Source organism: Macaca nemestrina, chromosome 8 (genome assembly GCF_043159975.1).
Source record: "Macaca nemestrina isolate mMacNem1 chromosome 8, mMacNem.hap1, whole genome shotgun sequence".
Classification (NCBI taxonomy): domain Eukaryota; kingdom Metazoa; phylum Chordata; class Mammalia; order Primates; family Cercopithecidae; genus Macaca; species Macaca nemestrina.
The window spans coordinates 131,510,417-131,522,581 of NC_092132.1; the positions used below are offsets into that span (position 1 = coordinate 131,510,417).

The 12,165-nt window shown below is 47.8% G+C and overlaps 1 protein-coding gene across 2 annotated transcripts in view; it reads left to right on the plus strand.

The window, feature by feature from the left end:
* The window catches only part of LOC105482067 (TNF receptor superfamily member 10b), a 53,334-nt gene that overhangs the window by 37,065 nt on the left and 4,104 nt on the right, over positions 1-12,165 (plus strand). Inside the window, exons 3-9 of one of the 2 annotated variants that reach the window (XM_011741941.3) lie at positions 3,258-3,371; positions 4,403-4,514; positions 5,524-5,597; positions 5,685-5,795; positions 6,374-6,405; positions 6,838-7,002; positions 10,900-10,972. In XM_011741941.3, the coding sequence (XP_011740243.2) occupies positions 3,258-3,371; positions 4,403-4,514; positions 5,524-5,597; positions 5,685-5,795; positions 6,374-6,405; positions 6,838-7,002; positions 10,900-10,972 (681 nt within the window). Of the gene's footprint in view, positions 1-3,257; positions 3,372-4,402; positions 4,515-5,523; positions 5,796-6,373; positions 6,406-6,837; positions 7,003-10,899; positions 10,973-12,165 lie in introns of both variants that reach the window. The other variant, XM_011741940.3, reaches the window with a different exon arrangement.

Sequence of the window (12,165 nt, forward strand, 5' to 3'; positions counted from 1 at the left end):
GTGCTGGAATTACAGACATGAGCCACCATGCCCATCTGATATTGCTTTTGATTTACTGTTTTTTTTTTTTAAGTAAATGCAAATCTGGTGGCTTCCACCTGGTCTTTAGTCTTCACTTCACATGTCAGGGAATGAAGGTGGGGATTGTGCCAGCTGCTGAGTATGTCTATTCCAATTATGCATACTAAAATGGGGAAATCAGACAGGATGGGTTTGGGGACCCACTGGCCCCTTTCTGAGATGGACTTGAGCTTAGTTTTAATAATGTCAACATAATTTCAATGGTATGCAAACACTGCGCTCCTGTACTTCTCCATCTTTCCTCCTCCATCTTGTTGTTGTCATAGATCACATCCTTGTACATTGTGTGCCTATTAATATCAATTTGTAATTATTGTTTTCTGCATTTGCTCTTTAAATCATATAAGTAAACAAGAGGATTTACAAGCCGAATGTACCACAATACTGTGCTATAGACTGAATTGTGTCTCCCGAAATCATATGTTGAAGCCTTACTATCCAATGTGATGGTATTTGGAGATGGTGTCTTTGGGAAGTAATTGGGTTTAGATCAGATCGTGAGGGTGGGGCCATCATAATGGAATTGGTGCCTTTTTAAGAAAAGACACCAGACAACTTGAGCTGTCTCTCTCTCTCTCTTCTCGTGTGCACAAGGAAGAGGTTATGTGAATGCACAGCAAGATGGTGGCCATCTCTAGAACTATGAGAAGTAAATGTCTATTGTTTAAGCCACTTGGTCTATGGGATTTTATTATAGCAGCCTGAGTAGCTGTGTGCCAACATTTATATTTACCTGTATCTTTACCTTTTCCAGTATTCTTTATCTCTTCATATGCCTTTGAGCTATTACCTAATGTCATTACATTACCTCCTAAAGGACTCCTTTTAGCATTTCACAGGGCAGATCTACTAGTAATGTGCTCCATTACCTTTCACTTACCTAAGAATGTCTTAATTTCTTCTTCCTTCTTGAATGACAGTATTGCTGGATATCAGATTCTTGGTTGCAGGATTTTGTGTGTGTTTTTGGTTTTTGGCACTTTAAATATGTTACCCACTCCCTTCTGGCCTCTGTGGTTCCTGGTGAGAAATTAGCTAATAACCTTATTGGGGTTCCCTTGTACATACTGAGTGGGCCACTTGCTGCTTTCAGGATTTTCTGTTTGTGTTGGGCTTTTGTCCATTTGACTATAATGTGTCTCAGTGTAGTTCTCTTTTAACTTATCCTGCTTGGAGATCGTTGAGCTTCTTGGATATGTAGACAAATGTTTTTCAAAAGTCTTGCACCTCCTTGTTAAATATTATTCCTAAATGTTTTATTTGTTTTTATGTCATTGTCAATGAAAGTGTTTTTCTTAATTTCCCTTTTGGATTGTTCTTTGCTACTGCGAAACTTTTACACTGAAAACTATCAAACATTGCTGTAAGAAATTAAAGAAAACCAAAATAAACAGGAAGATATTCCATGTTCATAGATCAAAATGGTGTTAAATTACCCAAAGCAATATACAGATTCAATGCAATCCCTATCAAGATCTCAGTGGTGTTATTTTAAAAATGGAAGAATTTATATTCAAAGTCGTATGGAATTAAAAAGGACTTACTGACCAAAAACAATCTGGTAAAAGAAAAGCAGAGTTGGCGGGACTCACACTTTCCAATTTTGAAACACATCTTCATTCCAGGGCAGCTTTAGTCCCTCTTTCTTTGGATCATTCTTTGACTCTATAGAGATTCCTCCCATTTTCTTCCCATGGCTGATGGTGTGAGCTTTAATTTTGAAGGCTTTTCCCATTGTTCTATGACTTCTGCTCCTGGTGTATCTTCCACTGGCTAGGAGCTCATTCAGAACAGGTATTAGGACATTATTCTGTGCATTTTAAAGGTCTAAATGGCACTGTCTAATATAGTAGTCCCTAGGCCCATGTGATTGCCAATCACTTGAAATATGCGAGGCGGGCGGATCACAAGGTCAGGAGTTCAAGACCAGCCTGGCCAAGATGGTGAAACTCCGTCTCTACTAAAAATACAAAAATTAGCCAGGTGCGGTGGCGGGTGCCTGTAATCCCAGTTACTTGGGAGGCTGAGGCAGGAGAATCGCTTGAACCCAGGAGGCGGAGGTTGCAGTGAGCCGAGATCACTGTACTCTAGCCTGGGCAACAGAGCAAGATTCCATCTCAAAAATAAAAAAGAAATAAATATGCTACTGCAAATTGAGATGTGCCATGAGTTGGAATATACGCAGGATTTGAAGACATACTATGAAAAAAAATGCTGTAAAATATCTCAACGTTTTATGTGGATTACATATTTAAGTGATATTATCTGGGGTACATTAAATTTAAATGCATTATTAAAATTAATTTTACCCCTTCTCACTTTTTTTAATGTGCTGAGTGTGAATTTAAATTTCATATGTGGGCTGGGCACGTACGTGGCTTACACCTGTATTCCCAGCACCTTGGGAGTCCAAGGAGAGTGAATCGCTTGAGCCCAGGAGTTTGAGACCAGCCTAGGCAACATGGTGAAATCTCGTCTCTACAAAAGAAAAAGTACACAAAAAATTAACCCGGTGTGGTGGTGTGCACCTGTAGTCCCAGCTATTTGTGGGTGGGCGAGAGGGGGGATCTGGGAGGTCGAGGGTGCAGTGAGCTGAGATCACACCACTGCACTCCAGCTTGGGCTACAGAGCAAGACCCTGTCTAAATAAATAAATAAATAGGCTGGGCGCAGTGGCTCACGCCTGTAATCCCAGTACTTTGGGAGGCTGAGGCAGGTGGATCACAAGGTCAGGAGATCGAGACTAGCCTGGCCAATATGGTGAAACCCTGTCTCTACTAAAAAAATGCAAAAATTAGCCAGGTGTAGTGGTGCGTGCCTGTAGTCCCAGCTACTCAGGAGGCTGAGGCAGGAGAATCACTTGAACCCTGGAGGCGGAGGTTGCAGTGAGCCAAGATCGTGCCATTGCACTCCAGCCTGGTCAACAGAATGAGACTATGTCTCAAAAGTAAAGCATAACATAAAATAAAATAAAATAAATAAATAAATGTGTGGCTTATATTTCTTTTGGCAGTGCTGGTTTAAGGTGTGTGAATGCAGAATTGACAAACTGACCAAGCTAGAGATTTCCCTGTTTGGGTTCCACACATCCCTGAAAAAGCAGTCCCCCAGTCACCACTGCCAGCTGCTGGGAATCCTGTGACATTTCATTCACCAGCTTTTCTCTCCCCTCCCAGGACACCACATCTCCGAAGACAGTAGAGATTGTATCTCCTGCAAATATGGACAGGACTACAGCACTCACTGGAATGACTTCCTTTTCTGCTTGCGCTGCACCAAGTGTGACTCAGGTACAGAACATAAGGACCCCATGCCTCAAGGTGGAATGCAGGGTGATGACATAAAAGTTGTAGCTAAAATGGGATCAGGAGACCTAGATACTGGTCCACCTTGGTCTTCGTCATACTTTGTTCCGTGATTTTGTCTTCGAGTTTTTAAGTAAATAAAACAGGCCAGGCATAGTGGTTCATGCCTGTAATCTCAACACTTTGGGAGGCATCGCTTGAGCCCAGGAGTTTGAAACCATCCTGGGCAAAATGAGAAACCCCATCTCTACAAAAATATAAACATTAGCCAGGCAGGGTGGTGTGTGCCTGTATTCCCAGCTACTTAGGAAGCTGAGGCAGGAGGCTCTCTTAAGCCCAGGAAGTGGAGGTTGCAGGGAGCCGAGATTGCGTCACTGCATTCCAGCCCAGGCAACAGAGCAAAACCCTGTCTTAATAATAATAATAATAATAATACAGAAATTATTTGTACAATGTATGCTACATGGTAAGGAAATCTTTTAGACTATCAGCTGCAAAGGAGTGGGGCTATGAGCCTGGCCGAGTGCACAGGGCTGGGTCTCAGCAGTGGCACGGGTCTGCTTCTGGACCAGGCTCTCTCCCCCGGGCTCTGTGCTCTTGGCAGGTGCTCAGCCTCACTCATCCTTCCAGTTCTCAGGCCTCTCCCTCCTCCCCAGCAGGCCGGGCCTTGGGGAAATCACCCAAGGGCTCCTCTCCTTGCAGTCTCTCAGGTGATGCCTCACACTTCCCTTGCTACTGACCATGTGATCTAAACAATGCTTGTTCCCTAAACGATGCTTTCCCCTAATCTAATGTAATAAATAATGAATTGTGGTCCTTTTGTATGACTCTTGAGTGTTGGCGACAGCTGAAGGGTGGGCGTCCTGTATGAGCCACCAGTGTGCTGGTGCAGAAACTGGCCCTCAGAACTCCTTGGCGAACTGAATTAAGCTGAGTAGGAGGGTCTTGGGGTGGGGAGGAAGGGTCAAGGGACACATCAGGAAAACATATCCCAAAACCTTGTGCTCTGTCGTCAGGTGAAGTGGAGGTGAATTCCTGCACCACGACCAGAAACACGGTGTGTCAGTGCGAAGAAGGCACCTTCCGGGAAGAAGATTCCCCCGAGATTTGCCGGAAGTGCCGCACAGAGTGAGACAGCAGCCGGGGGCTCCCAGCAGCTCCACAGAACCCCAAGAAGACCCAAGCCTCCTTGTACCCCTGTCTATCCTCTGAGAGCACCCCCATGGGGCATCCTTCAGCCTGTGGCTGCCCCTCCTGATCCCTCTGCCTGTCCCCACCCCTGCCCCCTGTAGCAGCCCCTTCCCACCCCTCCCCAGCACGAGTCCCCTTGGCCAGGCTGACTTGTTCACTGACCACAGAAGGCCATGATGTAGGGCCCATGATACTTTTAGGGGCCCATGAAACGATTTAATTTCTTTTGAAATGAGAAGAATGAGTAGAATGCAGCCAGGGATATATTCATCTTGATACCAATTCAGCAATAAAATGTAATTTTTAACATTTTTTATGCAGGCAGGGGTCCATAAAGACAAAAGTGCCCACAGCCCACAAGAGGCATAATAAGGCCGTGGGTGGAGCTCCTTCAAGTTCCCATGAGGACCTGAGCCCACCCAGCTGGCCTCGCCCCTGGCCCCTGATCCCCCAATAAGACCTGTCTTTTCTCTATTTGGGTTTTAGGGGCCAAGGGTAATTTGCTCTTCTCTGGCCCCCGTAGTATTTGCTGTGATTGGGAGGAATGGGCAGACAGGTGGGGACAAGAGCTCACTTTTGTGGTTGACTGGAAGACCAGACTCAGCTTGTGGCCATAGGGGCTTGTGACCTTCCCCTGGAGTGTGGCTCCTCCTAACGCAGCCTCCCCTGCAGCCCAGGGAAGATCCGTGTGTGCCCAGCACGGAAGGCTCCTGGAGCTGCAGCTCTGACCCCAGAGCAGGGAGGCCGAGGGGCCTGAAGTGCGCATGCTCAGACTCTTCCCCAGCCTCAACAAGGGAGCATAGGGGGACCCCCTGCAGACAAGAGGAACCTGCCCTTTCCCTGACACCTTCTCAGGGACACTGGGGAGGGAGGGTGGCTCCTCTTTCATCCCACCTGGCCAACTTTCCATCAAGAGTCCCCCCTCTCCCTCCCTGTGTGTACCCAGGTGCCCCAGAGGGATGGTCAAGGTCAAGGATTGTACGCCCTGGAGTGACATCGAGTGTGTCCACAAAGAATCAGGTACAAAGCACACTGGGGAAGTCCCAGCTGTGGAGAAGACAGTGACCACCAGCCCTGGGACTCCTGCTTCTCCCTGTTCCCTCTCAGGCATCATCATAGGGGTCATAGTTTTCGTCGTAATCGTGGTTGTGGCTGTGATTGTTTGGAAGACTTCACTGTGGAAGAAAGTCCTTCCTTACCTGAAAGGCGTCTGCTCAGGTAGGTGCTGGCTGAGGGCGGAAGCACTGGGCACTCTCTGCCCTGCCCCCCCCCACTCTATTCCCACAGACAGAAACGGCTGCCCCTCCCCCAAGTCTTAGTGTCTCCAGCCTGGCTGTATCCTCCTCCTTGTGGTCACCCCCATCCCCACATCCCAGGCACCCCCCAGAACCCTGGTCTCATCACTCCCTCTTCCGGAGCTGGGGGTCCCCTCATCTCCCAGCCAAGTCCAGGAGGGCAGGGCCAGTTCCTCCCACCTTCAGGCCCAGCCAGGCAGGGGGCAGTCGGCTCCTCAACTGGGTGACAAGGGTGAGGATGAGAAGTGGTCGCGGGATTTATTCAGCCTTGGTCAGAGCAGAACACAGAGATTTTCCATGTGTTGGTTTTACTCTAGTTCCCCTTCTCATCCCCCTTCCTCAGGGTGTCTCTGAGTTGTAAGACCCCATTCCTGTCCCCAGGCCCGGGGCTCCTTGTCCAGTGTCCCTGCCCCCAGCCCACCCCTGCGCCCCACTGTCCTCTGGGAGGGAGGTGCTGTGTGGGACCCTCCCCTCCTGCTAAGGAGACTCCTTCTCTTTTAGGTGGTGGCGGGGACCCTAAGCGTGTGGACAGTGTGAGTTGGTTTCTCCAGGAGCTGGGGGCTCAGGGGCTCAGGAACTGCTTCCTGGGACAGCAGAACCTGGGTGGGTGGGTCCCCATTGTCCTCATGGCTGCCCTGACTCTCTGAAGTGGCCTGGGGGCTCTGGGCTGACTGTGGGGGACACATGGCTGTTTTGAGCACCGCATATGCTGGTGAGCCCTGCTGCAGCCCAGGTGACACCCTTACCCCACAGCCTGCACCCTGGGGATGGGGTGTCTGCCAGAGCACAGCACTGGGGCCCTGGCCCCAGCAGCAGGTCCTAGATGTGCTGAGACTGGGCTGCCTGCGGTGACCTCACTGAGAGGGGGTGGGGATGGCAGGTCCAGCTGCATACTGGGGACCCTGCAGCGAGCCCTAGGTGTGGATTCCTGAGTGGACTCTTTGCCTTCCCAATGTTTTTTCCAGAGCTCACATTCCCCACAACGGCCTGGGGCTGAGGACAATGCCCTCAATGAGATCGTGAGTATCGTGCAGCCCAGCCAGGTCCCTGAACAGGAAATGGAAGTCCAGGAGCCAGCAGAGCAGACAGACGTCAACACTTTGTCCCCAGGGGAGTCAGAGCATCTGCTGGTGAGTGGGGGACAGGTCATTTTGTTTCCTGGCCCGCTGCTTACCTGGGATTTCACAGACAGTGCAAGAGGGCAGTGCCTTAGCTCTCCTGGCCCAGGGGAAATGGAACCTGAAAGAGACAGGGGACTGCAGAGGACAAAGCGGCTGCACTGAGGTGGTGACTGTGCCAGTCTGCAGGACACCTGCTTCTTACTCCCTGTCCTGTCCTTGCTGTGTCCCCAGAGCCTGGAGCTCCACAGGCACAGAGTGGGGGTCACAGGGTTCATTGGTGACTGAATAAGGCTGCACAGTCTCCATCGTGTGCTCCTAACAGAACTCAAGGCGCCCTTGCTTATAACAGTAGGAGTTTTAAATTTACTCTGAAATTGTTATTACATTGAACATATTTCAAAGTTTGTATGGCAGCTTCTAAAAAGTAGGATTCCGAGTCGATGCACAGAGGGCTTTTGGACTGGACACTCTCACACAATCAGTTCATATCAATCCATCAGTTTTGATATGATACTGAGTAGGTGGGAAATCTGTATATACATTTATTGTTCATTGCTCATAAGCACTGAAAGTCCTTCCCTCGAACATAGGATGAGATTATCCATTTTCTTGCAGTGTTTTATTTTTAATGATTTGATTTTTTTTTTTTTTTTTTTTTTTTTTTTGTGAGAAGGAGTCTCCCTCTGTCCCCAGGCTGCAGTGCAGTGGCGCGATTCGGCTCACTGCAAGCTCTGCCTCCCGGGTTCATGTCATTCTCCTGCCTCAGCCTCCCGAGTAGCTGGGACTACAGGCGCCCACCACCACGCCCGGCTAATTTTTTGTATTTTTAGTAGAGACGGGGTTTCACCGTGTTAACCAGGATGGTCTCGATTTCCTGACCTCGTGATCCGCCTGCCTCGGCCTCCCAAAGTGCTGGGATTACAGGCGTGAGCCACCGCGCCCGGCTAATGATTTGATTTTTAACATACCGCAATATAATCTAAACAGAATTGAATTTTTTTTTTTTTTTTTTTTTTGAGACGTAGTCTCGCTCTGTCGCCCAGGCTGGAGTGCAGTGGCGCGATCTCGGCTCACTGCAAGCTCCGCCTCCCGGGTTCCCGCCATTCTCCTGCCTCAGCCTCCCGATTAGCTGGGACTACAGGCGCCCACAACCGCGCCCGGCTAATTTTTTGTATTTTTAGTAGAGACGGGGTTTCACCGTGGTCTCGATCTCCTGACATTGTGATCCGGCCCCCTCGGCCTCCCAAAGTGCTGGGATTACAGGCGTGAGCCACCGCGCCCGGCTAATGATTTGATTTTTAACATATCGCAATATAATCTAAACAGAATTGAATTTTTGATTCCATATAAGCTGAGGAACTCCCTGAATTGTTCTGAGTCTCTGTTTCCTTCTTCCAAGCCCACTTAGCGACCAATTCTTCCTTTTCTCTCTGCCTTTGCCCTTTTGCCACCTCCTTTGCTACATGTCAAATGTTTATTTTTTTCTCTCTTCCTCTTCACTCTTTTTTTATTTTTTTAAACTAGATCTTGTCCTTGAAAATATCAAATGTTTATGTGGGCAGTGATCTCTTCCACCTAGACTGTTTCTGTTTCTTCCTTGCATCTATACCACTTTCTTTTTAATAAAGAGAAGAGATTTTAAAAGGAAACAAATGAATAATGCCAATACTTCCTCCATGCTTATTAATCACTTCGAACATTTTTTTTTTTAGACAGGATCTTACTCTATCACCCAGGCTGGAGTGCAGTGGCGCGATCTTGGCTCATTGCAACCCCTGCCTCCTGGGCTCAAGTCATCCTCTCACCTCAGCTTCCTGAGTAGCTGGGACTATAGGCATGTGCCACTGTGCCCAGCTAAGTTTTGTATTTTTTTAGAGAGACTGGTTTGGTCATGTTGCCTAGGCTGGTCTCGAACTCCTGAGCTCAGGCAATTTACCCTCCTTGGCCTCCCAAAATGCTGGGATCACAAGCATGAGCCACCATGCCTGGCCTCATCATTTTTTTTTTGTTGTTGTTTTTGTTTTTTGTTTTGTTTTTTTGAGACAGAGTCTCGCTCTGTCGCCCAGGCTGGAGTGCAGTGGTGCGATCTTGGCTCACTGCAAGCTCTGCCTCCCGGGTTCACGCCATTCTCCTGCCTCAGCCTCCTGAATAGCTGGGACTACAGGCACCCGCCACCACGCCCGGCTAATTTTTTTTTTTTTTTTTTTTTTGTATTTTTAGTAGAAACGGGGTTTCACCAAGTTAGCCAGGATGGTCTCGATCTCCTGACCTTGTGATCTGCCCGCCTCAGCCTCCCAAAGTGCTGGGATTACAGGCGTGAGGCACCTTTTTAAAAAGGAGGTCACCCATAGCCACGCATCCACCAGAGTATGAAAAAACTTGATCATATCAAGAGCCTTCTTCACTCTTTCCCCAGGCTTCTGGCCCTTATATTTCAGGTAACTACAGTGGATAATTTCTTGCAATTCTTTGCTAAGCTCTTTATGCATATGCCATCTATGTACATACATGCATATGTATATATGTGGTATTGACATGAAAAGGATTATATCATGTACAACACCAAACAAAACTGTCTAATATGTTTTAATATCTTAGACAGCAAATATGTTTTCAAAATTATTTTCACACATCTTAAAATTTAGAATTAGATAAAATTTAGAATTATAAGATTTTCTCCAGCACCCACCCCGCCACCACCACATAATCACTGGATGTTAAAAAATATTAATTTAAATTAATAAATGGTTCTAGGAATGATTGAGATCCTTTCAACATTCAATTTTATTATCAAAGAAGATAGTATTTCAAGTCTTTTATTATGACTCAGTCAAGATTTGGGGGTTTATTTCAGATAAATTATTCCTATTCCTCATCAAAGCTGTTTCTTTGCATTTCAGGTCTTCTTGTAAGTCCATTTTCTAATTTATTATGTCTGCTGCTACTTTTCTTTTCTTTCTTTTCTGAGATGGGTCTCACTCTGTCACCTAGGCTGGAGTGCAGTGGTACAATCATGGCTCACTGCAGCCTTGACCTCCTAAGGCCAAGTGATCCTCCTGCCTCAGCCTCCTGAGTAGCTAGGACGACAGTTTCGTGCCACCACACCCAGCTTTTATTTTATTTTATATTTTATTTTATTATTTTATTTTGTTTTATTTTTATTTTTATTTTATTTTAGAGACAGGATCTCGCTATGTTGCCCAGGCTGGTCTCCAACTCCTGGACTCAAGCAATCCTCACACCTCAGCCTCCCAGAGTGCTGGGATTACAGGTGTGAGCCACCATGCCCAGCCTCTGCTATGTGTTTTAACATTCATCAGGGCTGGGTGCAGTGGCTCATGCCTGTAATCCCAACAATTTGGGAGACTGAGCCGGGCAGATCACTTGAGGTCAGGAGCTTGAGACTAGCCTGGCCAACATGGTGAAACCCTGTCTCTACTAAAAATACAAAAATAAAATACAAAAATTAGCTGGGCATGGTGGCACACACCTGTAATCCCAGTTACTTGGGAGGCTAAGGCAAGAGAATCTCTTGAACCCAGAGGTGGAGGTTGCAGTGAGCCAAGATGGCATCATTGCACTCCAGCCTGGGAGACAGAGTAAGACTCTGTCTCAAAAAAAAAAAAAAAAAAAAAAAAAAAAATCATCAGGACATATTCATTTTTAAGTATTACAATTTAAACCTTGGGGTTTTAAAAATATACACTCCTAATTTAAATATTGACTGCTGTATTGGCCTCCTTCCGAGAGTCTTGCCTCTTTGTTTCCTGTCTTGTTGCCGGAACTTTCAGAACAATGTTCTGGAAGTAACGTGCTGCAGGTCTCAGGGCTGGCTGGTGGTCTGGTTCAGTACTGGACTGCAGGACTCCTGGCTCTGACCGGGACGTTCTGCACTATGTGTTACAGGAACCGGCAAAAGCTGAAGGGCCTCAGAGGAGGGGGCAGCTGGTTCCAGTGAATGAAAACGACCCCACTGAGAGTAAGTGTTTTGCTCCTGGAGATGCAGCAGGAATGGAGGGAATAGGGACAGTGTCCTAATTTCTGTCCCCATAGGTGAGAGGGCTCTTCCAGAGTATTCCATGGAGGAAGCAGGGGGTCCTGTGGTATAGACCATCTGGACCCTAAACTGTCTTCTCCCATCTCTTCTCCCCACTCTACCTCATCCTCTCTGCACCCTATCAATGACCCTAATGACTCTGTCCGTCCCCTTGTCCTCTCTCCTCCTTTGTTCAGGGTCTGATGTAGCCCCCGCCCCAGGGACCTCCTGAGGGGCTGGCCTGTCCTGCACAGCACTACTAACCCCAGTGGGCTAAGGAGCTCTTGACCTGTGCCTAAGCCCAATTTGCAGAGCTATTGTGTAAACGACATATGAATTCCAAAGACTTAATGCAGAAAAGAGTGGAAAATATTTCACTCATAATTTTTGTATATTGATTGTACATTAAATTATATTTTAAATATATTCAGTACCATACATTGAAATGAATGTCGCTTGTTTCTGACTTTTTTAAATGAGGCTGTTGGAAAACATAGCTTCGTGTTCCTGGCCCCGTCTATCTCTAAGGACGGCGGGGCGCATCATGTTGCACACACATCTCATTTAATCCCTCATTGTCCCAGGATCTGGGCAGCGTTGCTCAGTCTTTGGGTTCGCTTCTTGCTCAGAGTCTGTTTGCCTCCACCTAGCTCTGCCCTAGCACCAGGAAGTGAGGCCGAGCTGGGTGAAAACAGAGGTCCCCTGTCCCAGGCCCTGTGCTTTGCACAGATGCAGACATGGCCGCCCTGGGACCTGCTCCCATGGCAAGCGCAGCCCAGGCAGCCTCCTTCCTCTGAGCTCCCGCTGCAGCCACTCTCTCTCCCTCCCTCGGGCTCTCACCCATTTTGCTTTCTGCCTCTGTAGGGTTCCTCCATCCTCCCCTGGTGGGTTCTCAGCTCTGCGTGAGGGCTGATTCTCTGATGACTTTGACTCCCCGAAGCACCTTGGGTGCGGGGGAGGCCAAGCAGTGTGGGAGCGCTTTCTGTGGATGGGAAGTGGGTGGGCGCTGGAGCGGCAGGTTTGCCGACACACAGGGCTGCCCAGGTTCCCTGCCTTGGGTTCTGGGCCTGATGTGGGATCCTCTGCCCTTTCTGAGTCCCAACTCACCTGGCTTTCTGTGTGGCTTTCTCCACCAG